General features: G+C 53.1%; 1 protein-coding gene across 11 annotated transcripts in view; it reads left to right on the top strand.

Annotated features, from left to right (window-relative positions):
- Nucleotides 1-24586, top strand: part of SHANK3 (SH3 and multiple ankyrin repeat domains 3) — a 364754-nt gene that overhangs the window by 76150 nt on the left and 264018 nt on the right. For all 11 annotated transcript variants that reach the window (XR_010607209.1, XM_065647548.1, XM_065647499.1 and 8 more), the window contains exons 7-8: nt 382-498; nt 1149-1226. Coding sequence is in view for 10 of the 11 variants with exons in the window: in XM_065647548.1 (XP_065503620.1) it covers nt 382-498; nt 1149-1226 (195 nt within the window). In the remaining variant the exon portion in view is untranslated. The remainder of the gene's footprint in view (nt 1-381; nt 499-1148; nt 1227-24586) is intronic.

The following is a 24586-nucleotide window of genomic DNA, read 5'->3' on the forward strand; positions in this document are numbered from 1 at the left end:
TAGAGGAAAATACCACACCAGTTACCCAGAGATGGGGGCTGCCGCCCTCCCCTTTGCCTGCTTGTGCTTCAGGGCTTCTTTTCACTGGATAATTACACTGGGATAGCAAACGGTCTGGAGGAGGACCTGGTACTGGTGTGACACTGATCCCAAACCTGCAGTTGGTGTAGAGGTGATTTATCTGATGAGTATTCAGGTGTGTGTTGCTGTAAGGAGCAGCAGGCTGTGTGCGTGCATGTTAATGGGGCTTTTCAGCTTACAGGTCCAGCCTGGTTCAACTTTTCCAGCATGGATGAACCCAGCAGAGGATGTTATGGGATTTATTATCTTCCTGCTGCTCCTTGATTTCTATTTCTTTTTTCCATTTCGCATTTTGAACAGGCATGTCGCTATGGCCATGTTCAGCACCTGGAGCATCTTCTGTTCTACGGGGCTGATATGACTGCACAGAATGCCTCAGGAAACACTGCTCTTCACATTTGTGCTCTCTATAACCAGGTACACCTGTGTGATCTGGGGCATGAGAACAAGAAAATGTAGATGGGGCACCAGCCTGGCTGAGAGAGAGCACAGCATTGGGCTGGGGCATCTCCTCATTGCCCGTGCCGTTCCCCACCCAGAAAGGTTCTTCTGAGCTGTATCCACGGCCTGTCCTGGGATGAGGCTCTTTCTGGTTGTAGCACCAGCCTGGTTTTGGATTTCTCAAGAGGCAGGTGGCTGGAGAAGAGTCCATGGTTTAATCTGTTCCTGTTCCCAAGAGGTTTTTGCTGATTTACTGCCTAAATTACTGTTGATTTACTGTTCTGTAATTTTTGCTCTGGTTCCTCCTTCTCAAGAAGGCCCTGCTCCCAGTTGGAAGGGGGCAGTTTGCCTGGGTGGAGAGGGCTAACTGGGTCCAGGTGCTCACACTTAATTTGAGGTGGGTGCTAATTTGGCCCAGGTGTTCACATTTAATCTGAAGCGGGCACATGCCCTAGGCAGGGCTTGTTGGGCACATCCTGTGGCTTTTAGCCTGTGCTGGGGAAGGTTTGTGGACTGGGGTCCTGTCCTTCTCACAAGTGGCCCTAAATTCTTGCTGCTAATCTCTGAATTTTGAAGGGCAGCATAGGGCACCATTGCTGTGCTAATTGCTTTTTTCCCGTTCGCAGGAGAGCTGCGCTCGGGTCCTCCTCTTCCGCGGCGCGAGCAAAGAGATTCGCAACTACAACAGCCAGACGGCGTTCCAGGTGAGGCAGCGAGCGCCGGCCAGCGTGCCGCAGGCTCCTTGTGGCCTCTGCCGCGGGTCCCGGGCACAGCGGGGACAAAGCTTAATGGAGCGAACCCACCGGTTCAGGGTGTTTGTTCTGACAACGCCTTAATTGCTGGAGCCGGGGCAGGAAACAGAATGCGTGGTACTTGTGGGAAGGGCTGTGGTGATGGTATCTTATGGTGGGAGACTGAAGAATTTGGCCGGTCTGGCCATGTGTGGTGGAGGTGGAAAGAAGTTATTGCTGTCTGTAGAAATGTTGCAGTAAATCTGAGAGGAGCAGAATCCTTAGAAATAAAGGACAGTGCTGCCATGGAAATGAATGCACCTAACTTGCCATTAATAAATTTAAACTGCAAGTTAGAAGATCTCTAGCTCAAATGGGAGTGGAACTCTGGAACAGCTTTCTAGTGGAAAAGGGAAACTCGCTCACTTTGCAGTGTGGCTCCTTCCACAAGTTTGCAAATCCCAGGTAGTGACTGTCACAGGCTGCAGTTTGTGATGCAGGAGATCTCCTCCCATCCAAGGTCTGCTTTGCCCTTCTTTGGTTAAAGTTTTTGAACTGGAATATCCGTTCTGTCTGGGCTCTTATTGAAGCACAGACATTTGCCTGAGGACCTTTCAGAACTGCTGTCACTCAGTGTCCACCTTCAGGTGACCCTTGAGAGCGGAGAGTGTCAGCGTCTCACTCATACTCTCACTCCTACGCCAGCTGGGGCAGCTGCAGGTGAGCTCGCGAGTTATTAGCCCTTTAGAAATGCTTTTTCTCACTTCTTCAGTGTTGTTTATAGAGGCTTTAGGCCACAGTCTCAGTGTGCGCGAGGCGTGAGTACGGGTGCGGTGGCTCTGGCGGTGCGGCTGCGCATGGGCAGGTGCTGGACATCCCCGTGCTGCACCAGGGCTGCCCGCCGAGCAGCAGCGGGCACGGCCGGTGAGCCTGTGTCCCGAGGGATGGACTTCGCTGAAAAGGCACCAAATCCCTGCATGGTGCGTGTGCTGCGAGCGCACGGGGAGCCGGCGTGCTCCCTGAACCCGCTGCCGCATGGTGCTCTGTTCTGCACGAGCGTGTGTCATTTAAATTTCAAGTGTGTTTTAGTGCAAATTAAGCATACTGTCCTAAGAAGAGTCTATAGAACTGGTGTGTGTACTGACCATGATTGTACGTAGGAATCGAGCAGCTGTGTGGAGATAATCGCTTATGAATCACATGTGTACGGTTTAAGGAACTAAAACCACTTGTGTGGTTTCAGGAAATGAATGAGTAGCTTATAGTCTCGCTTAAAAGTGATTTCTTTATTAAGGCTGAGACCATGTTGCTTGCACGCTGTGCCACGTGTTGGCTTGGATGCTGAGAGAAAGAAGTGCCTTGAAGGTCAAACTGAACCTCTTACGGACAGTCTGGTGTTTTGTCATGTGCAGGAACTTGAGATTTATGCCATGCAATTAATTTCCCTGTTCAGTGATGGTTGGTCATAGCTGGAGTGTGATTTGTGTGACAAAGTGCAGGTGCCTGTCTGTGCAGAAGGGGCAGCTTGTTCTCCCCTCTGTGGTGGCCTGGGGAGCATGGGTGGCTGGCTCTGGTGGGCGCTCAGCAACAGAACACCGCGGTTCTGCTCCGGTGACCATGCTGCCCACAGCCAGTGCCGAAGGACGCCTGAGCCCAGCCCGTGGTGAGCAGCCCCGTTCTCTGCAAATCCGCTGAGCTCGGACCTTCCTCCCTCTGCTCCATGTTGTGTCCCACCTCAGGAGGTGCCGGGGTGACGTGCAAGGTGACGTGGCAAGGTCTGCCCTGCTCAGAGACTGCTCTTCTCTGGGGAGCTTTGCTCTGTGGATGTTCCTATCTGACTGCTCTCTGCCTTAATGTAAAAATATTTATTTCCAGGGAAGGGCTTCTTGCAGGAAACTGCTACGTCCTTTTTGAGCTGAGTGTTTGGAATCGAGAGAAAGGGCAATCGTATTGCTCTGGGTGTTGGCAGGACACCGGGTGCTGTAGCAGGTGGTGGAGGGAGGGAATGGCTCCTGCTCTGATTTTGTTCACATCCTGCGGAGTCCTGGTGGGTCTTAATGAGGGAAAACCAGCATTTGTCTTTTCCGTTTTGAAATAGCACAACCAGTTAGAACTTTCTGTTCCAGCGAATGAAAACTGCGGTTGGTAATCCAGTGAGTGTGTTTATTGGCAAATCCAAAGCAGAATTGTTATTAGTGTGATGTGCTCCCTTCAGTTCCCGGCTTTCAGAGAGACTCTGACTCCCTGCCTGGATTGCTTTCTGGAGGCTTCAGCACGTCGTCAGTCCCTGTCCGATGCCAGGTCTGGCGCTTTCCCACGTGTCGTGGCCGTGGGGCGCTCCCGTCCATGGTGGGGTGTCACACCGCGCTGGGGCTGTCACACAGCTCTGCGGCTGCCGGAGCACCTCTGCTGCTGCGGGGCTGGTCAGTCGGTTCACTGCACACACCTCCTGGTAACGTGATTGCTGCTGCTCATCAGATAGCTTGGTGTCAGCGCCCTGAGATGGCTCCAGATAGCACGGAGTAATTGAGAGGGTTTAGAGGTTGTAATCTGCTGGGTTATCTTCCCTGATGCAAATCCGCATCCTCATTGCGCAGGGTGGCCCGGAACCCTCTGCGGCGCCAGGTTCCTCCTCTGCAAGGGGGCAGGACCCCCGTCGTGGGACCCGTGGCCGTGTGGTGGGGCCAGAGCAGTCTCGCCTCTCCGTGGCTGGTAGCGGCTTCAGGGAGGAATTTAGGGCGAGAGTTTTCCCAGAGTATCTTCTGACTACCTGCATCTCTCTGTGTTCCTGAGCCGGGCTGGTACCTGCATCTGCCTGCGATTGCTCTTAGCTGGCACTTCATCCGCAAATTGTCTGTGTCCCCTGTGCAGATGCAGTCCTTCCCAAAGCTCCCCAGCCTCATCCAAATACGTTCTTCTCGCGAAAGGTTGAGGATGTTGTCTTTCAAGTACTATATTGTACACTAAAAATGCACTGGATGAAAAGAAAGTTGGGGTTCTGTGTTGTGGTGTGTGATTTTTAAAATTTTTTTCCCCTTCCAGCTGCTTTAGCAGTATGATTGATGAGAAACCAAGTGCTGCCGAAGCACCTGCTGTCTCTCAAACCTCCCGTGCGCCTGGCGGTGCTCGCTGGTGGGACTCGGTGTTGGCCGCTGGAGCGCGCGGTGGGTCAGGGCCAGGGACGGGCACTCGAGCTGCGCCTGGCGAAGCCAGCGGTGGCTGTGGCTGCTGCGGTGAACGCACCGTGTTTAAACACCCCGAGGGCACCCGGCAGAGGGCTGGGATGCGGGGACAGGCGCACAGGTGGGCAGCTGTGCAAACACCGCGGGTGGTGGCTGAGGCGGCGTGTCCTCCCTCCTTCCAGGGGTTTGTGCTGGATCCCAGGGAGCTGAAATCCCGTATTCGTAAGATCGAGTTTAGGATGGCAATGTTTCACCTCTTAGGACGGTGAAGACTTGTCTGTAGGTCTTGCTCTTCAAGAGGTGCCTTTGTATGTTGTGATAAGGTTACCCACCCTCGCTACTTCAGTCTTTCTCGTGCATGGGACTGTTCGTAACTCCTCCAGGTCAGCTTGTCTGCAGTTTCTTGCAGTTTTTATGAAATTATGAAACACTAGCTGCTGTTCAGTTGCAGTATTTTGGGTTTCTCTTTTCCCTTAATGTCAGGTTGTCAGAGTGCAAAAGAGAAGAGCTTTCAAATTCTGAGAGTGACCGTGTCCCTCTCTGAGCATGCAAATCGCATGATTTGACTTGGAAATGAAATCATTTACCTTTGCAAGCTGAACTTCATCAGAATGATGATCCACACCTGGGGATGTAGACAGGCCATGTGAAACAGCCTTTCTGTGTCACCCTGGGGTGTGACATGGAGCGGAGGTTTGATGGATCATCCTCACCAGGTGTGCGAGAGGGAAGAAGACACCCTGTACTCTTGCAGATGTCACTGTCCCTGTGGCTCTAATCCAGCTTGCTGTCACTAAGACCTCCAGGGCCTTTTCTGCTGAACTCCAGCGCAGTCTGTGTCATGCTCTTTCCCAGACACAGGACTTTGCATGTGTCTGTTCTCAGTGTCGTGGGGGTCCTGCTGGCCTGTTCCTCCCTCCGCAGGTCGCTCTGGGTGGCAGCTCTGCCCGTGTGGGTATGGACCGTTCACCCAGTTTGTTACCTGCAACCTCTGTGATGCTCTGTCTGTCACTGACCATCGGGTAGAGAGTGGCCCATTAGCAACCACGCTGAGCCCAACCATCCAGCCCGATTATCCCATCTAGCTGTCCATGTATCCATCCTGTCATGTCCTAATTCCTGTGCAGATAAAGATGAGACACGGAAGGCTCCATCTGTACTCTCTGCATCCTCTGAGCTAACTGCCGTTTTTCTCACCTCCGTACCGCAGAGGCTGGGCTGTGGGTGTCACTCCTGCCCCTGGGCAGTCTGTCCTGAGCGGCTGGAGTTGTGCTGCCACCGCAGGACCCTGTGCTCCCCCGCACAGGGGGTTCCCTGTCAACAGCAGGACAACCCCAAAACGCTGCCCTTCACGGGCTGTGCCCGTTTGATCCACTGCCTGTGCCTCAGTTTCCCCTTGCCCAGCTGCTCTGCGTGGTTGGTACAAGCTGGGGTCAGACCTGCCTTAGCTGGGGTAAGTGCTTTGGTCCTCATCACCTGCCTGGTCTTTGCCAGTGCATCATGTCTTGCTTTGCTTTTCTTCCCTGGTTTTCAGATGCCTTAAGGACTTGTGTTTGTTTTTCTCAGGAGCCCAGTACTCTGATGGGATTAAACCAGGTGTTGCATGCTGGCAACCTGGCACTTGGAGCCTCTGGGTCTTTTTTTTTTCCACCTTTTTTTTAATAAAAGTAGCTTTTCCTGTTGCCCTTACCCCTGTATAAAAGTAGGAAAAGTTCAGGTCCTTATGGTCAGGCAATCGCTGCCTTGCACTGTATTTTCAGTGGCCTGAGATGCCAGCAGTTTGCTTCTATGAAGCATCCAAGTTTTATCTTGTTCACAATCTGAACTTCCCAGTTTTCTTTCCCAAACTTCACCTCTGACATGGAGCCTGAACTTTGTGTTATCAGTGTCAAGATGGATCTTTCATGTCTGGAAAGTTTTGGAGGTTTCTTACACTGCCCTCCATGTTCCTGGAACATCTGTGGGTCAACCACGATGGCCACAGGACAGACCTTGCTGTGAACGGCTCTAGCAAAGGCTCCAGCCCTGATGGGAGGAGCTGTGAGCGCCCAAGTGACTGCAGAACACTTGTCGAGTATCTCCACCCCTGGTATTTCTGGTGCAGACACATGGAGCTTGGTCCCTGCCTTCCCAAGGGACCGTTTGCTGCAGCGTCTCAGAGCTGAGGTGGTGCTGGAGGAGCAGTTGGCAGCTGGGACCCATGGGCAGGGCGTGGGGGCATCCCGTGGGCAGGGCATGGGGACACCCCACAGCTGGGGTGCAGCTGCCCCGGTGTTGTTCCAGCACACGCGTACCTGCAGCCCGGGGTGCAGCTGCCCCGGTGTTGTTCCAGCACACACGTACCTGCAGCCCGGGGTGCAGCTGCCCCGGTGTTGTTCCAGCACACGTGTACCTGCAGCCCGGGGAGAAGCTGCCCCCATGTTGTTCCAGCACACACGTACCTGCAGCCTGGGGAGAAGCTGCCCCCATGTTGTTCCAGCACACACGTACCTGCAGCCTGGGGAGAAGCTGCCCCCATGTTGTTCCAGCACACACGTACCTGCAGCCCGGGGAGAAGCTGCCCCGGTGTTGTTCCAGCACACACGTACCTGCAGCCCGGGGAGAAGCTGCCCCGGTGTTGTTCCAGCACACGCGTACCTGCAGCCCGGGGAGAAGCTGCCCCGGTGTTGTTCCAGCACACGCGTACCTGCAGCCCAGGGAGAAGCTGCCCCGGTGTTGTTCCAGCACACACGTACCTGCAGCCCGGGGAGAAGCTGCCCCGGTGTTGTTCCAGCACACATGTACCTGCACCCTGGGGAGAAGCTGCCCCGGTGTTGTTCCAGCACACGCGTACCTGCAGCCCGGGGTGCAGCTGCCCCGGTGTTGTTCCAGCACACATGTACCTGCACCCTGGGGAGAAGCTGCCCCGGTGTTGTTCCAGCACACGCGTACCTGCAGCCCGGGGAGAAGCTGCCCCGGTGGTGTTCCAGCACACACGTACCTGCAGCCCGGGGAGAAGCTGCCCCGGTGTTGTTCCAGCACACACGTACCTGCAGCCCGGGGAGAAGCTGCCCCGGTGTTGTTCCAGCACACACGTACCTGCAGCCCGGGGAGAAGCTGCAGGTTCTGGAGCAGCTGTGCCCATGTGCTCCTTGTGCACCCACCTTGCCCGGAGCCCGCCGGGGCACCGGCTGCTTCTGCGGCGGAAGAGGATCCGAAATGACAGGCCTGCGGTACTGTTCGTGTTCAGACTTGGGAGGAAAGGGTGATGGCAATGAACTTGAGCTCCTGCGGCAGTTCAAAGGGAAGCGAGTGGGGTGTGGGGGTGTTTCTGGTTCACACCTGTGCTCACGTGGGTGCTGATCATCTTTCTTTCTCGGTGTGTTCCTCCAATCCTCCGTTCCCAGCAGTGACGGAAGGTACTTTACCACACCTTTGATGTGCCTTTTCTGGTGGAGGCTTCTCGTCTGTGTTCTCCACAAGTCGTGTTGCTTGGCGGAGGCCGAGGGCGGCTTTTCCCTTGTCGCAGCGGTGGTGCTGGTGTCCGGGCCGTGGCCTCTGGGCCCACCATCCCAGGCCCTGGTGCTGCTCGTGGTCCCCACGTGATGCCACACCATACAGATTGCCTGTAAAATGCAGCTCGGTTGGATGGTGTAGCCATTTGTCTCTATTTGATTTCCACTCTGCTTTGGACAATTTACTTGCCCGAGGTTTACACTGGAAAATTATTGTAAATGTGTGAGATTTTTTTTTTTTGATATGTGTAGTTTTTACAGCCAATAGAGATGGCTATGAGGACCTGCCAAAACGTGAACTCAGCACTGGAAGTTTTAATTATCATGAGATAAAAATTAGTTGTTGTTTATTTGAAAAAACCCCTCATAATTTTCTTTCATTTTGATCTAAAGGTTTGCTTATGTATGTGAGCAGGTGACTCTGGAGAACCAAGCTAAAACTAAACATCTTTAGACATAAATCATGATTTCTCTCCTGTCAGACTTTTATGGCCGTGGAGCTATGGGATCGCTTGCGTTAGCTCATCCCAAACGTGTCTCATGTAGCTTTTAGAAGTGCAGACAAGTTTCTTAATGATCAATAGATGTCAATTTTCTTACAGATTTCTTTGTCCTCATGATACCTGTGGTTGAACTTTTCCATTTATCTATATATAGGATTATCATAGAGTATAAAAATAGTATGCAAGTAGTTGCTTCAAGTTTTTTATAATTTCACTGAAATTTAACAATCAGATGCTGCTTTTCTGTCAAAAAGTTCGTTGTCCTTTTGATCGCTCCATTTTTGTGATCTCCACTGCCCTGGTATCTCCCAGACTAAATTCTTCTAAACCAGTTTTGGTGGAGGGTAGTGTTTTTTTGGTGGTTTTGTGGTGCGTTTTGTTTGGTTATTTTGGAGGTAGTTGTGCTGTAAGCAGACAAGGTTCCCGTTCGGAGTCCCGGCGTTGTGGGTGCGGAGCTGCTCTGGCCGCCGTGCGCTCGGTCACCTCTGCAGCTCCTGTGACGGGTGACACCGATCGGTCGTGGAACTCGAGCACGTGCCGGAGGTTTTTTCAGCCCGTCCCTCCGCAGTGGGCGCCGCCAGGGCCGGGTCTGAGGGGCCCCGGATCCCCCAGGGCTTTCGGGGACTCCGTCTGCCCCGTCCTGTCCTGAGCACGGGGCTGCTGCAGCCCACGGGCAGGACATGGCGCTGGTCCCGGCCCAGCCTCCCCAGGCCCGTCGGCCGTTTCTCCAGCCTGGGCAGGTCCCCTGAGGAGCAGCCCGGCCCTCCCGCCGCTCGGCTGCTCCAGGGCTGCTGACAGGGACGTCCCTCCTGTCACCCTGCTGGGCCATGGTGAGACCAGAAGGGACCGGCCGCTGTGTCCATCCCTGGGAACGGGCTCGTCACCAGCCACCAGCTGAACTCCGTGTGGCCCATCCGCGCCCCTTGAGCCGGCTGGTCCAGCCAGTTCCCCCACCTCGTCACCCCCGCCCAACCGTCCCTGTCCCGTTCTGCACTGAGGATGATGCAGGAGACCGCTCTGAACCCCCCAAGCTGGGGTAACAATCGCACTGAACCCCCCAAGCTGGGGTAACGACCGCACTGAATGGCCCCAGGTTGGGGTAACGACCGCACTGAATGGCCCCAAGTTGGGGTAACAACCGCAGTGAACGGCCCCAAGCTGGGGTAACGACCGCACTGAACCCCCCAAGCTGGGGTAACGACCGCACTGAACCCCCCAAGCTGGGGTAACGAGCTTTCCTGCACTCCTCGTTCGGATCCATGCTGGGGAAGGCAGCAGAAAGCCATGACTGAAAGGGAACCCGGGAGGTCAGGTTTTGGGCTCCTTTGCCCCCGTCCCCCGATCAGCTCTGTCTGAAGGTTTTACGGTGCTCGCTCACCTGCTCGTGAGCCCGTCCTGGGCTGGGCTGCTCCCGCGCTCCACTCTCCCCTCTCAGCATTTTCTGACATCTAACCTGAATCTTTCCTATTGAGTTTTAAGCCTGTTACTTTTCCCTGGTTATCGAGAACAGATTATTTTTGTCCTCGCTGCAGCTGCCTGCTTTCTGCTTTTCCAGCCAGGTCACCTCTTCCCCACCCGATCTGCTGTTCTCTGGGCTGAACGTCCCAGAGCTCACAGGCTTTCTTGCAGAGCCCTTGAAAGCATAATCTGATCATTGCTATTGATTTACTCTGCAGTCTCCCCGTACCTTTTATTTAACTCTGTTCCTAAAAGTAGCCTTCTCCAACTGAAACCCCACCTGTTCCGCATGGAGCGGTGGGGTTACATTGCACGTGTTGGAGGTGAGGCTGCTAATTGTAAATCCTGGTATGTTTTCCTTTTTCTGCCACAGCATGACTCGGTTGACTCACTTTCAGCTGGTGATCCTGCAGTCCTCAGCTCTCCGCTCCGCCAGCCGCGCCGGTGCCGCAGACGGGCAGGCACGGGGACGCCTCCTGCTCGGCCGGGCCACCCCGCGGCTGCTGGGGCTGGAAACCCCCCACCCTGGGGTCCCACCGCGGGGCTCCTGCCCCTGCTCCGCGTTCTCCTGCTAGTGGAGCCTCTTCGTTATGCCCAGACAAAATTTCCCGCGTTGCACCTTGTGCCCATGGGCTCCCGTTCTTGGTGCACCTCGAGGAAGAGGCTGGCCCGTCCCCCGCGATCCCTGCACATAAACTGTCATTGCATTTGTCTCTATTGGCTAAATCTTCACCCCCCCACACGCCTTTTTCTTGAGTTTCCAACAATCATTTCAATTATAATACTCTAATGACTTTGCGTCTCCTTCCCGCTTGGTCACATCTAGGAGCTTAATAAGCATATTCTGCACTGCATCATCCCGCTGCTGATGGCGAAATTGAGTCCTACTGGACCTGGGTAGGCTTCTGTGAAATCCGTTTAGCATACATTTGTAGTCTGACAGTCATGAATTAGTTTTCTGATCAGTTTTTCAGCACTTGGCAGGAATTTCAGCTAGATTTAATTTCTGTTGTTTCTGAGAACAGCACAGAAGGCTGTCAAAAGTTTTGCAGAAGACAGCTACATCTCTTCGGTTTCTTCGTTCTTTGCAAAGCCTGGCCTGCTACCCTCTCCTAGAAGTAACTTGGATCCCTTAAATTTGGTTCACTCTTAACAAATGGCCATTGCTGGTTATCTCTGTTTACAAAATACCTGCTTTCCCCAGTGTTTTTCTGGAAGATAAGACTAAGCTGCCTGGTTGATAGCGCAGCGTTCTTCTCCCTGCGCCGTGCGTTTAAAGCTGGTTGCACCTTCCCCTTCCCTGAGGGCGGTCACGGAAGAGCAGGTCAGGGACGAGCGCGGGCCATGGCGAGCACCAGAGGCTGCTCCCGGCGGGTTGTTGGCCGTGGCTCAGCTCGTGCCCCGCGGATCTCTGGCACTTGTCAGTAGAAGCAGCGATTCATAACCTGGGTGCGGAACCTGGCGCACAGGCAAATAATGCCCCAAATAGTGTGTGGTAGTTCTATGAGACCCGACTGACGCGCTGATTTGGTGGCGTTTGCTGCGTGGTGTTGGTGAGCTGCGGAGCAGAGCGCTCAAGTGCAAAGCCACCAAACCCCCGGTCGCGGTGCCGAAGCTTTTGGCTCCTCCGGCTCCTGCCGGTGCTGCTGCTCCTGCACCTCCCCACTTGTGTCCCGTTGGGCGCCCCGACTTTTCACAACCTCTTCTGCATCTGTCACATGTCATTGGGCCTCAGAACAAGTCAAATGGTTCTCCTGAAACCCTTCAAGGTTTGCACTTGGATGTTATCTCAACATACTGTTTGTCTCAGCTTTCTGGTACAATACAAACAGGCTGTTAGATGTATTTTCTTTGGAGATTTGTATCTCGTTGCTTTAAAATAGACATCATGGTCTGAACTCCGCAATTTGCAGTCACGTTGCCCAGGCAACAGAATATTCCCAAATGGAGTGATTTTTGTTAAAGAATGCCTTCAGTTAACTGTGATTTTTTTTTTTTTTTTTTTTAAATTAAATTTTAGCTGGCAGTGTTTGGATTTCTAACTTATTGATGACATATCTTGTGATGTCATAGAAATAAATTTAATCCTACTTATGTAGATGATAAGTGTTCAGTGTTAGAGAATACTTGGAAGGAAATGGTAAAGCGAGGGGATCTTTTTTGGTGTAGTGGGCTTAGCTGTGAACTCCTGCTAGCTGCCATTGTTCCTCAACATGTGTAAAACAGAAACAACGTCTGCTGGTCGCCGTGTTTTAAAGACCTGCTCCTAACTAATACCAAAAATTCTGGCTGATGTGTGAATGTCTATAGCATTATTTTTATTAATAAGCTCCATATTTTTCTTGTCGTCACTACAGCGGTAACCTTGTCCTCCTCCATCTGTTCTTTCTTGTCAAACATTTGGATTGTAAGGGTTGTGGGTTTTTGCGTGTGCCGAGCCTACTGATTTTGCTCTCTAGCTCTATGATAGTAGAAATTAAAATAATTTATGGAGGTGTGGAGTTCCTGTTGGCACTTGGAGTGGTTATTCAACCTGTTATTTATTGAAACTGCAACATGTCTTCCTCAAACTCACTGCATTTGCTATCTGAGGGGGAAAGCATTATTTTTTTGGCATTTAAAAGTACATTTGTTAACTTTTAACAATACAATTTATTAAAGTTCAGGACCTCTGAGAAATCTGTTGTCTGTGCTTAGGCTCTTTGTTGTCCTTAATGATCAGGTAACACAGAAACCCAGCTTCTTCTAACCTTTCATAGACTTCAGATTAACTAAAAGCTTTCTCACAATCCGGATTTGAAAAGCGTAGTTTCAACTAAAATCAGCTGTTAGCGATGGCGATGCCCACGAGCTCCCTGCAGAGCGAGGACGTTTTCCGTGGGTGAGGCTGGGATCTGTGCGCCCGGCGCCTTTGGGTGCTCGGCGGGTGGCCGCACCTCGTGCGCTTCTCCGGACGCGGCAGAGCTGTTGGCTCCGCAGGGCTCAGCTCTTCCGACGAGCCCAACGGGACAAACCCGCTCGTGCGCGGGCGGCGTCTCGTGGCTGTCGGCACCGTCAGCACGGCTCTTCGGCCTGTTGGGAATTGTAGGTAAAGCGCCCTTCTCCTCTTCTCTGGAAAATAACAATTCATTAACTCTCTGGGGTGTTCCGGGATGGACGTGGGGGTCCGGGGGCAGCCCTGGGGGCGCAGGCAAAGCCGTTTGGGGCAGCCCTGGGGGCGCAGGTAAACCCGTTTGGGGCAGCCCTGGGGGCGCAGGTAAACCCGTTTGGGGCAGCCCTGGGGGCGCAGGCAAAGCCGTTTGGGGCAGCCCTGGGGGCGCAGGCAAACCCGTTTGGGGCAGCCCTGGGGGTGCAGGCAAAGCCGTTTGGGGCAGCCCTGGGGGTGCAGGTAAACCCGTTTGGGGCAGCCCTGGGGGCGCAGGCAAAGCCGTTTGGGGCAGCCCTGGGGGTGCAGGTAAAGCTGTTCGGGGCAGCACTGGGGGCGCAGGCAAACCGTCCCCCATCCGGGGGTAACGCTCCGTGGGGCCGCTGGGCCCTTGCTGGCGAGTTGGGCTCTGCCCCACACCTCGGCACCTCCGCACAGCGATCCTTTCGTCTGCACCGAGCAGTGGAGTAGTTTGATCTCTTTTAACAGTCACATTGTAAAGCTTTCACAGCTACCGGACCTCTTTGGTGTCCATCAAGTGAATCTTCCTGTGTTCCCGTGTTGGGCCTGGCCCAGGATGCTCACACAGGTTCTGCAGCACACAGAGCTCAGCGCTGAATTCACACACTTTTCTAACTGGTACTCTTAATTAATCTTTTTGGCTACAGCTGTTAATCCAAGTGTTTATCCCTGTAGTTTGTCCCTGGTTTGTGTCCCTGCTTTCCAGGGCAGTTTCACCTCCTCGCAGCCGTGTTCTGGGCTCAGCTGCCCGGCCCCCAGCCCCTGCCCCTTCCCTTCCGCCCTCACCATCGCTCCCTCGGGCTGGTGCCCGTTGCCAGCGCGCAGCTGCTTTGGACCAAGGACCTGAGCAATCCCCTCGAGCCACGTCCTGCTTGGTGACATCTCTACAGTAACAAATGAATTTGGAGCAGGGTAAATTATATATGACAAATCATGCACACACGTATATATGTGTGTTCTGGATGCAATCTAGATATACTGTCATGGAGAAAGGTAAATGTGTCGTGCCATACGTTTCTGGGCACAAATGTCTTCTGCCGAGGTCAAGATACCACTTTTTCTCCCCGCTCTGAGCAGGAAATCAGCCCTGGAGATGTTTGTCAAACCTTCCATTCCGTCCAAGTAGATTTTTCTCAGTGCTCCTCTGTGCTGAGAAAATCAGAAATTTGTTCTGCGGTTTTAATCAAACGTCTTGGCAAAGTAAGTGTGTCTCTTTGTCCTTCCAACAGGATACTGGTGGGTTGATCGATCACCAACATTTTTTTAATACTCTTTTAAGATTTAAGGTGAGCAAACCCACTTCCGTCCATCTTTCCTCAGTGGTCAAAATTTCCGACTTGCTGCTTTCAGTTTTACCTGCTTCTCAAAGATCTTCATCCCCGCACTGGATATATCCGTCCGGATGGGTCTTTGCCATCTTGTTAATACCTCCTAAAATTACATTTTTCTTTATGCAATGTCACAATTTTCTTGACTTGCGTTTAGTTTGAGGTTTCTGCTGTTACCACGCGTTGTGTTCTGCTTTACAATGTCTAGCCAGTTATTCTCCACCTCATATTTATACACTTCATTTCTCTGTTCCAAGTGGAAGTTTGTACCAGACCTTACTGGATTTCGTCGCTCTGATTTCAGACATCGTTGCTTCTGTCAGCCAGATTCATAAACTTGTCAATCAATCTCTATGTATTATGCTTTTTTCTTTTAACATGATTTACTTTCCCAAAACTAGGGAAATTATCAGTAAAACAAGAATAAAATCTAATTAGAGTCTATGATGTCAAAATTGGCATAGGGTATGCGGGAGAAAATAATCCAGAAAAGCATTCTAAATGCTAAATATGCATCAGTATTCTTAATGTACCATACACAGTCTCTGTGAAGATTTTACAAAACAACCTGGATATTGTGAGTATGGGTAATGCTTCTTGTGCTGTATTAGTTGTACAATATCGTGATACTTCTGAAAATGTTTTGAACAGCAAGAAAGCTAATCAGATGAGGAAAAAGATACAGTAATAAATGAAAAATTTGGAATATAACCCCAGCTATGGGCGGTGAGAGGCTGGCCCAGGTTCCCAGAGAGGTGGTGGCTGAACCATCCCTGGAGACATCCCAGGCCAGGCTGGACGGGGCTCTGAGCAACCTGAGCTGGTGCAGATGTCCCTGCTCATGGCAGGGGGGCACTGGGGGAGCTGGGAAGGGCCCTTCAACACAAACCATCTGTGATTCTATCGACAAAAAGAGGAATTGTGAAGCAAAGAGGAAGGAAAAGGTGTGAATAACCATAACTGAAAATATGAAGAGAAGTTCTGGCTTCCTGATAGAAAAAGAACCAGAAATACAGGAAAGGCTGAAAAAAGGAAGTTCATTTCTAACAAGGTTAAAATGGCTTGGTTTTTTGTTTTGTGTTGGTTTTTTTTTGTTTTTTGTTTTTTTTTTTTTTTTAATGAAAGGAGGCAAATGGCAGAGCATGGTTTTTTTTCCTGGCAGTGTTTCTACTCTAATCTAGAATTTAGCCATTTCTTGGGTAGAATAAAACACTTTTCTTCTTTGCAATAGGTTTTAAATGTTTTCTCTGGGTAGATGACTGGTTTGTTTAACTTCTCTTCTCAATTGCGGTCTAGCTGGGCGCTGGGCTCCCGTTGTTGGAGCGAAAGGCTGCAGACCGTGGGAAGGCGTTCTGGCCACGAGCGATTTTCTGTCACTGTGTAACAGCCCGAAGTCGGGTTGTCTGAAGTTGGTTTTTCTGAGAGGCCGAATGCAGACACACTCACAGGGGGTTGTGTGTCCGGGTGAGCAGTGACCAGCCGTGTCACCCCGCGGGGACGCGTGTCCCCTCCCTGGCCGTGTCACCCTGCATGGGCTCATGACCCCTCCCTGGCCGTGTCACCCCGCGGGGACGCGTGTCCCCTCCCTGGCCGTGTCACCCCGCGGGGACGCGTGTCCCCTCCCTGGCCGTGTCACCCCGCGGGGACGCGTGTCCCCTCCCTGGCCGTGTCACCCTGCGGGGACGCGTGTCCCCTCCCCGTGCTCCCTCCAGAGACAGGAGACCGGTGTCCCTGAGCTGCTCCAGGCACCGGGCGGTCACTCACCATGGAGCAGTTTTCATTTGCCTGATCAACTTCTATTTTTTTTTTTTTTTACTTATCTACTCTCTCAAGGCTTTTTTCGTATCCTCATTTGATTTGGTTTCTCCCTCTCTTCATTGAAGTTTGTCCTGTAGGAATTGATCAGGTTTCTGGCGTCCTGGCTCCCTCCCACTCCTCCTCCAGTCTCCAGTGTGAGACTGAGCTAATTCTGAGTCAGCTGCCATCGCAGCTTTCATCATCCGGATGATGTTGGTGACTTGGAATCTCCCCGACCTGCAGCATCGCGCTGTGGTTACAGATGTTGCACCGGAGTCTCTGCCTTGCCCAGGAGGGCCCTCGTTTCCCCGTCCTTCAGGCTGAGTCTGGCAGCTCTGGGAAGGTCTGAATTCTGGTGGCATGGACCTTCTGGACACAGATCTACCCGCCGTCCCGTCCCTGGAGAGCATCCTTCGGGGCTGGCTGGGCCAGAGGCCAGACTGACCAACTCTTCCCCAAGAGAACTGGCCTGTCCTCTCTACCTTGTTTTGCCTGCCCTAGACAGCACCGTCCATCACTGCTCCATCTCAACAGGGCAGCCAAGAGATGTCCACGCTCACGTCTCCCCGATCTCCTGTGTCTGTGGGACGCTCTTCCCAGGCACTGACCACCCACGGACCTTGAATCCAGCTCCCTGTGATGAGTACCCGTGACCTGGCATGCTTGGTGGCACTGGGGCTTTCTGTGCAGGTGCCATTGTGGCTCTGGCCAAATCCACGATTCTTCTCTTGCTGAATCTTTGCCTGAACTTTCAGGAGGTGCCACCAGCCCATCTTTGGTCTCTGCAGGCAGCCGAAGCTCATTTCCAGAGCTGCTCTGTAGCACAACAAATCTGGGGACATGGTGACGCCATGGCAGTGGTCAGCCTGCGTGGCTGCCCAGCTCGGCGCTGCCGCGGCCTGCGGGGGCGGGTGTAGGGGACGTGACACCCTGTGCCAGGGCTGCTGGTGGTGCTTGTACCGGCACTGCTTGGATACCACACCAGTGTTCCCCTTCCAGCCCGGACTGGTGGTTATCAGCCCTGCTGGAAAGGTCAGTCCTGGCAGGTGAGATTCGTTCCGCAGAGTCTGGGCTCGCATTTCTCCTCCTCCAGCTCAAAGGCCTCCTGAGCATAACAGCTCCAAGGTGCCTTCTTCAGGTTTGTTCCTGTTCCCCAGAAACATTCAGAGTTCAACAAGAAGGCCCTACAAGAAATCTGGAGAGGGACTATTTGCAAGGGCAGGTGGTGACAGGACAAGGGACAATGGCTTTAAACTGAAAGAGGGGAGATTTAGATCAGATCTGAGGAAGAATTGTTGGCCCTGAGGGTGGTGAGAGCCTGGCCCAGGTTCCCAGAGAGGTGGTGGCTGAACCATCCCTGGAGACATCCCAGGCCAGGCTGGACGGGGCTCTGAGCAACCTGAGCTGGTGCAGATGTCCCTGCTCGTGGCAGGGGGCACTGGGAGGGCTGGGAAGGGCCCTTCAACACAAACCATCTGTGATTCAGAACGCCCCGCTTGCCGCGATGGGGGAGATCACAGCATCATCGGCCTGTCTTTAGGATGCTCTTGTGACGCATCTCATTGGGAGAATCCTCTTGCTTTCCCAGTAGCTCCATGTGCCTCATCTGAAAGCACTGAGGAAGTTCTCTGTCTCTCTTGGCCTGGAGCTGGATGGTCACAGCTTTGGACATTTTTATTTCTCATGTATGTTTACATGCACCCCCTGCCCGATGTCGACCGTTTGCAGATGCTCCGTGTAGCGGCAGAGCGTTAGTCTGGCTGAAGAGCCTTTTCTAAGCACAGGGCTTGGGCTGTGGTCCGTGGGGAAAGTGAATCCTCGTTTGCTGTCCAGACCGCGGGCTGCAGGCTGGGCGTTCCCGGCTCCGGGCTGTGCCCGTGGCAGGGCTGGCTGGCACGAGGCCCTGGAGATGCGTTTGTCCCAGCTGAGCTGGGTGGCTCCCGCGCAGGAGCTCTGTCTGTTGCTCCAGGAGGTGCTGGGTCTGCAGCGCTGTCACACAGTGACTGACCCCGGTGGCGCTGCCGGGAGCATCAGACGAGCTGCATCTGTGCGGTGCGATGGCAGCACACATGCTGGGAACGTATCTAGAGCTCCTGCTCGTACGGCAGCCCAGATGGAGCTGCCGTATGTGAGCGGTAGGATTGACCCGGTAGGACTGCCAGACTGCTGGAAATCTAGAACAAATATAGAACATGCTTGGAGTCTGCCTGGCCAAGGCAAGGTAGACAACTTTGAAAAAAAGTGCAGACATGTAGCCGTGCTGCCTGGTTAAATAAAATGTGATGATTAAAAAGAATCATTCTGTGCTCTGTTATCTGGGATAACGGGCAGGTTGAAAATCATCAGCAACGGGAAGCCTCAATAACTGGAGAAGTCTTGGGTAAAGTGATACAGAAATAGTTGACAGATGCTTCTTGGGGTCTGAGGAGAGCTGAGTGGCTCTGATGTATCATGGCACTAGCTTGGCTGCCTGAGCCCTACCTGAAGCTCTTCCAGGGAAGGTCTGCCCGTTCTTGCCCAGCACCGCTGGTGATCGCTCCCTTCTCTCCCCAGCATCTGCTGGAGCTGCTGCTGGGGCATCTCCCCTGTCGCGCTCCGCTCCTGCCCTGACACCTGCAGCCACTGCTGCTCCTGCTGCCTTTTCTGCCTTTTGCACGTGTAGGGTGGTAACTGTGAAGGCCCGGACTTCTCTGGCTGTTGCGGTCTGCAACTGAGAGAGACCTCTGAGAGCATGGTGTGCTTTAGCATGGAGCAACCACAGAGGCTGGTTTGACTCGGAAAGAGTCTGTCACTTCCCCAGCTGGAGGTTCAGCGTGTGGGGCTATGGGCTTTTTATGAAAATACGTGAACATATCGGTGTTTTCAGAGCTGCTCTGGCATCTGCTCGGTGTTCTGATCCTCATCCAGGTAGCTCCCTTTTGAAGATACCACCCAGAATGGAAACTCCTGCCACTGAACTTGATCCCTTCGCTTCCCTCTCTTCCTTTTTCTTCCCACTTTGTGAAGATCCTGATGAGCTTTTATGTCAACTGGACACTTCCCTCAGCTCAGAGGCACACGGCTGGGAGTCTGTGACTCATGGGTAGCTGGTATGTTCTGCTGCTCGTCTGTCTGTCTGTTCCCCACTCTCCTCTATGAGACCTTACACGGTGGCATGCCTGGCAGTGGCAGCCTGCCTGTGAGCCCGGCACGCCACGGGCCCCGTCCCTTCCTCCGCACAGGGGAACGGCGCTTTACCGGATATTTTTAGGGACTAAAGAGCAGATAATGGTGGAAATCCACCTTGGACCTAGCAGTGTCCATACTGTGAGGACAAGTTCAAGGTGATCGTACCCACTGTCATTGTACTGGGAAAGTGACTCCATTTTTTTTAACCTTCAGGATAGCTGGTTTTTACATTTCCCATGCCAAATACTGTGGTGCAGGTTGGCCGGGACTCCTGTCCCTGGAGATGCTCCTACCCGAGCCCTCCACGGGACCACTGAGATCCTGGCCGTGGTGGCAGGGTGGTGAGAACAGATGTTATATCCCTCTGTGCCGTGGCTCGTGGTTCCTCAGCAGACCTGCAGCACTGGGCGCTGGAGGTGGGCCGGGCTGGGCTCAGTGCCGGCTGTGCGGGTTTGTCACCCTGTCACACGGGGCTGCCCGGGGTGGGACCGCGGGCCTCTCCTGGAGCTGGTTTCCCTGCCCTGGGCCTCTGCAGATCCACGTCTGCAGCGTGCGAAGGTCACGGGCTGGTGGCAGCTGGTGACAGTGGGTGCAGAGGGGTCACAGGGTTTGGTCTGCGGGAGCCTGGAGGTGCCTCCTGGGCTCCTGCTCGATCAGTTCTTCGTGGAACGTGACCTTATCCTCTCCGTTGTTCAAGCACCCTGCCCCTTGGAGCTGATAGCCACGATGTCTTCCCATAGCTCAGTACATCCACCTGAGCTCCATCTTCACCGTCGCACATCACAACTCAGTGCAAGGAGAAACAGATGCTTTAGTATGAATATACAGTCGCAATTCAGAACAAGAAACTTTAAACACTGTTGTAGAGTCAGGCCCAGGATGAAAACCCAGTGAAGCGCCATGGGTTGAAGTTGTTTAACCCGCCTCTCTGCAGGTTTGATTTTCGGTTGGTGAGCAAGGTGGCTGCAGCCCGGCCGCGCCAGTGGCCTCGGCCCCTGGAGATGGGTCCTTCAGTTCTCCAGACCTGGGTGCCCCGTGCTCTGCGTGCCGGCGTGGTGGTTCGGTGATGTGCTGCTGCTGCTGCTGGGGTCCTGGTGGGTCCTCATCGGGTGTCACCCGAGCTCGGTGTCACCAGGAAGGCAGGAGGGGCTGGGGACCGTCTCAGGGGTTCATGCAGTGTAGTGGGCTTGTGTTGTCGTTTCTTTTTGGTTAGGGATGTTTGTGCAGTACTGTTACCCACAGAACCTGGGTTAGATCTCACAGCCATTACTCTTACAAGGAATATTTAAGTGATCTTTCTGGTTTCTGCTGTTAACTTTTAAGACCTTATAAGTGCACTGACGTTACATGCCGCACAGCCCCTTCAGATGTCCCTCCTTCTTTCTTTTAGAAATTACTGAGTTTGCCTAAAAAGATAAAAATAGGCAAATTGCTGTTAGATTAAAAAGCGTTGTCACTCTTCGCATCATGCTGTGGAATGACTCAAGCATTTCAGAAAATAACTCTGTGCCAGAGCCATAAGATGGTTGTGCATCCTGAACATGTGTTTCCGTAGCTCGGTCCGCGGCACCAGGGCAAACCACAGTGAGAAATGCCCTTTGCGCAGTGTCTGCTGTCTCCATGGCACCACCAGGAGAAGGAACTTGGCTGTGATGTTAAAGCATTTGTATGTGGGACATCTGGCTTACTGCTTCAAAGTGGGTCATTGATCTTCTGTGGGGAAGTCAGAACGTTTTTTCTGATAGTCACCAATTCCTCCCACTTCGGTGTACAACCACTAAAATTGCTAGCTGCGAAATATTAAAAAAAGTAATTCAGGCATATCCATCCTTGAGACTTCCTTTTCTTGTTTACCTGTCCCCAAAAAGCTCTTGCTTTTGGCGTGGCGTTCACTGGCGTGGCCTGCGGTGCAGGGTCCCCACGGCTCCGCCAGTGCAGGGGGTGCAGGGTGCAGGCGCTGGGGGTGCAGGTGCTGGGGTGCTGGGGGTGCAGGTGCTGGGGTGCAGGCGCTGGGGTGCAGGGTGCAGGCGCTGGGGTGCAGGGGGTGCAGGTGCTGGGGGTGCAGGCACTGGGGGTGCAGGCGCTGGGGTGCAGGGTGCAGGCGCTGGGGTGCAGGGGGTGCAGGCGCTGGGGGTGCAGGCACTGGGGGTGCAGGCGCTGGGGTGCAGGGTGCAGGCGCTGGGGTGCTGGGAGTGCAGGTGCTGGGGGTGCAGGTGCTGGGGTGCAGGGTGGAGTTGCTGGAGGTGCAGGTGCTGGGGTGCTGGGGGTGCAGGTGCTGGGGTGCAGGGTGCAGGTGCTGGGGTGCAGGTGCTGGGGTGCAGGGTGGAGCTGCTGGGGGTGCACGGGAATGCAGACTGCAGCCCCACAGCCCGGGCAGCCGCTGTGCCCCTGAGCACCGGCTGAGCTGACAATGCGGTGCATGAAATCCTTCCATTTCCTTTGCTTTTTCCAACTTGGATTGGGAAACGTACCCAGTGGGGCTCTTCTCCCTCCCCAGGGATTTCTGTGAGATTACGTTCTTAGCAGACGCCTTATCCAGCATGTTTCCTCTTGCCGGCTGGAAGCTGTGACCCCTCCAGGGGGGCGATGGCGGGTCTGTGTCCCGCGGTGTCACTGGTCCTGGCGCTGGGAGCTCCTGTGAGCAGCGGGCGACCGGCCCCTCCGCAGCCAGAGCGGGGACACCGGCACCGGCGGTGTGGGGAGCGGCTCCTGTGCAGCACACCATTCACCGGCGTTTTGGGAATTATTACTGAGACTTAACATCTGAAGAGATTCATAATTTGTACTTGGAATTAGGATTTTTCATGCTGTTTGTTTGAGGAACTTTGAAGCTCAAATGTTTTTTCTAAATTCTCTTTTGCAGTCTTTTGTCAGTTTGGTTGTTTTTCCTTTCAGATTTCCCCAAATTCAGGTCACTTGCCCTTCTGTATGAAGGTCTGTTTGCCTGCTCAAAGAATGTGACCTTTGGGAGAGCAGACCTTATCAATGTGTGTGTGTGTACAAGGAGAGACATGGAAAGATTGCCATTTGAAGCAAGCTTTGGGGAAAACAGATTCTGACTCGATTTTTCTCTGCTGTGGTGGCCTAATTTCCCAAATGCAGGAGGAAAGTTTCTTTCTTCCAGCCATCACTGATCGCTTCCAGCTCCAGCTGAGGAGTGGGGGAGAAGTCTGGGCCTCAGAAAATGAAAAAAATGCACATAAACATTGTTGGGCTGAGGATAGTAAGACTATTTCTGCTGAGAAAGGATGATAGTGGAGAGGTGTGCACGCTGCACTGAGTCACCACGTTAAATATATCCCTTCGTCACAAGTTAGTGGTGACATGCGAATGAAGCTCATATTTCTAGAAGCTGTTCTTGTGGGAGGGCAGGGGAGCGCTGAACAGCTGGAGCTGCTCTCGGCTCTGTCTCTGTCTGGGGTTTGGTTCCTGCTGCCCTGTCAATATGCTCGTCTCAAATACCAGCCCCAACCTGGGAAGAAAAGGGGGTGATGGTTCCAGCACAGGCAGTCAGAGCCAGCAGCTGCGTACCAGCCTGTTCTCACACGTGTTTTCATGCTCCGAGCAGCAGCACTTTGGTTTTGCCCAGAGTCAACTCGATCCAGCTGCTTCTCGTTCCCAAATCAGCTGCAGGTGCTGCGGGGGGCTCAGCAGGGAGTGCAGGGGGTGCGGGGTGAAGGGCAGTGGTGGCCGCGGCTCCCACTGAACACAGGACTCGGCCACTTGCTCCAGAGCAGCTCTTCCAGCTCAGTTTCCTGAGGACCAGTGGTGGATGTCGTGTGCTCCTGCCCATCTCACTGCGGTTCTTTCTCAGAACCCCGGCACCCCGGGCTGGGGGGCTGCAGGAGCTCTGTGGATCCCCAGCCCACCTGCTCACGCAGGGTCACAGAGCAGATCGCACAGGATCCCAGGGGGTTTGAATGTCTCAGAGAAGGAGACTCCACACCCGCTCTGGGCAGCCGGCTCCAGGGCTCGCATGTTAGAAGGACGCTTCTGCACATTGTTCCGAAAATGCTGGACTGCTCTGCCTTACTAGCTGCGATGCGGTGCTGTGTGAGGCTGCTTCCCGAAGTATGTAAGAGACCAACAAAGAGTTCAAGTGATGTTGCTGGTCTATCGGCTGAAGTCTTAGTACTTCACTCTATCTCTTTTACACGTGTAACCTTTGTGCAGAACGCTGCGGTTCCCAGGACGTTGGCACCTGCAGAAGCAGTTTGGGGAGTAAGTGTCACGGGGGAGTGATTTTAGGGTTCTGCTTGCTGCAGAACAATGTTTAGATTTCTTAAAAAGAAGTGTGACATTAAAGAGTTCGGTGGTGGGTTTGCTCTATTATTTATGCGTGGGGGAGATGTACCAAGCCGAATGTTGCTGACCTTCTCCCCAGGTGCCTGTATCCCTTCACGGAGCAAGCTTTCAGGCGTTTTCTTTCCCTGATAATCGTTCGCTCCAGGGACTGTGTTTTGAAGCTCCGGAGGCAAACTTTCAGGCGAGGCAATATCCATCGCGATGCAAATGTTCGGGATTCTTCTTCCCCTGATAACCGTTCGCTCTGGAGCCTGTACTTAGAGCTCCGAAGGCAAACTTTCAGGGGAGACCTGTAACCGCATGCAAAGCAGACTTTCAGGAAACAAAATTCTCAGAAAATAAAGAATTTAATGGAGTACAATAGCAGAAAGGCTGGCTCAAGCTGGGTACCTGCACAGAGGTCCGCCTGAGCATAGAAAACTACAAACTTTTATATCTTTACAGACCATTCACACCAAGATTCGGTCCAATAGCAAAATTTCACCACCAGGTCCTTTGGTCCCCACTGGACCCCTTTTCCCTGGCCCCACGTGGGCCTCTGTTTTGTTCAGCTGTAGACATTGGTTTTGGTCCATATCCTTGCAGGTGCCATTTTGTCTGGACAAATCCTTTCTTCTCAGCGAAGTGCTCTGCAGATGTCTGTGATGTCTCTGCGTTAGCCTTGGATTGTTTTTTGCCCAGTCAGTCCCATTTTTCCCAGTAAAACGCAAGCTAGACTTTATCTTGCAGGCCTTTAGTGTAGTCTGCAGTTGCTCTTGGTAAATACAAGTAGGACCTTACAGCTTAAAATTTTAGCAAATCTAGTCTACCAAGTAATGTGAAAAATCATACAACCTTATATTTCTAAATAATCCATTACATTCAGTATGCATCTACTTAAGCTAAATGACTAATATTGAATTTAAATTGGGCTCATCCACTGACCTCTGAAT

Source organism: Caloenas nicobarica, chromosome 1 (assembly GCF_036013445.1).
Source record: "Caloenas nicobarica isolate bCalNic1 chromosome 1, bCalNic1.hap1, whole genome shotgun sequence".
Lineage (NCBI taxonomy): Eukaryota > Metazoa > Chordata > Aves > Columbiformes > Columbidae > Caloenas > Caloenas nicobarica.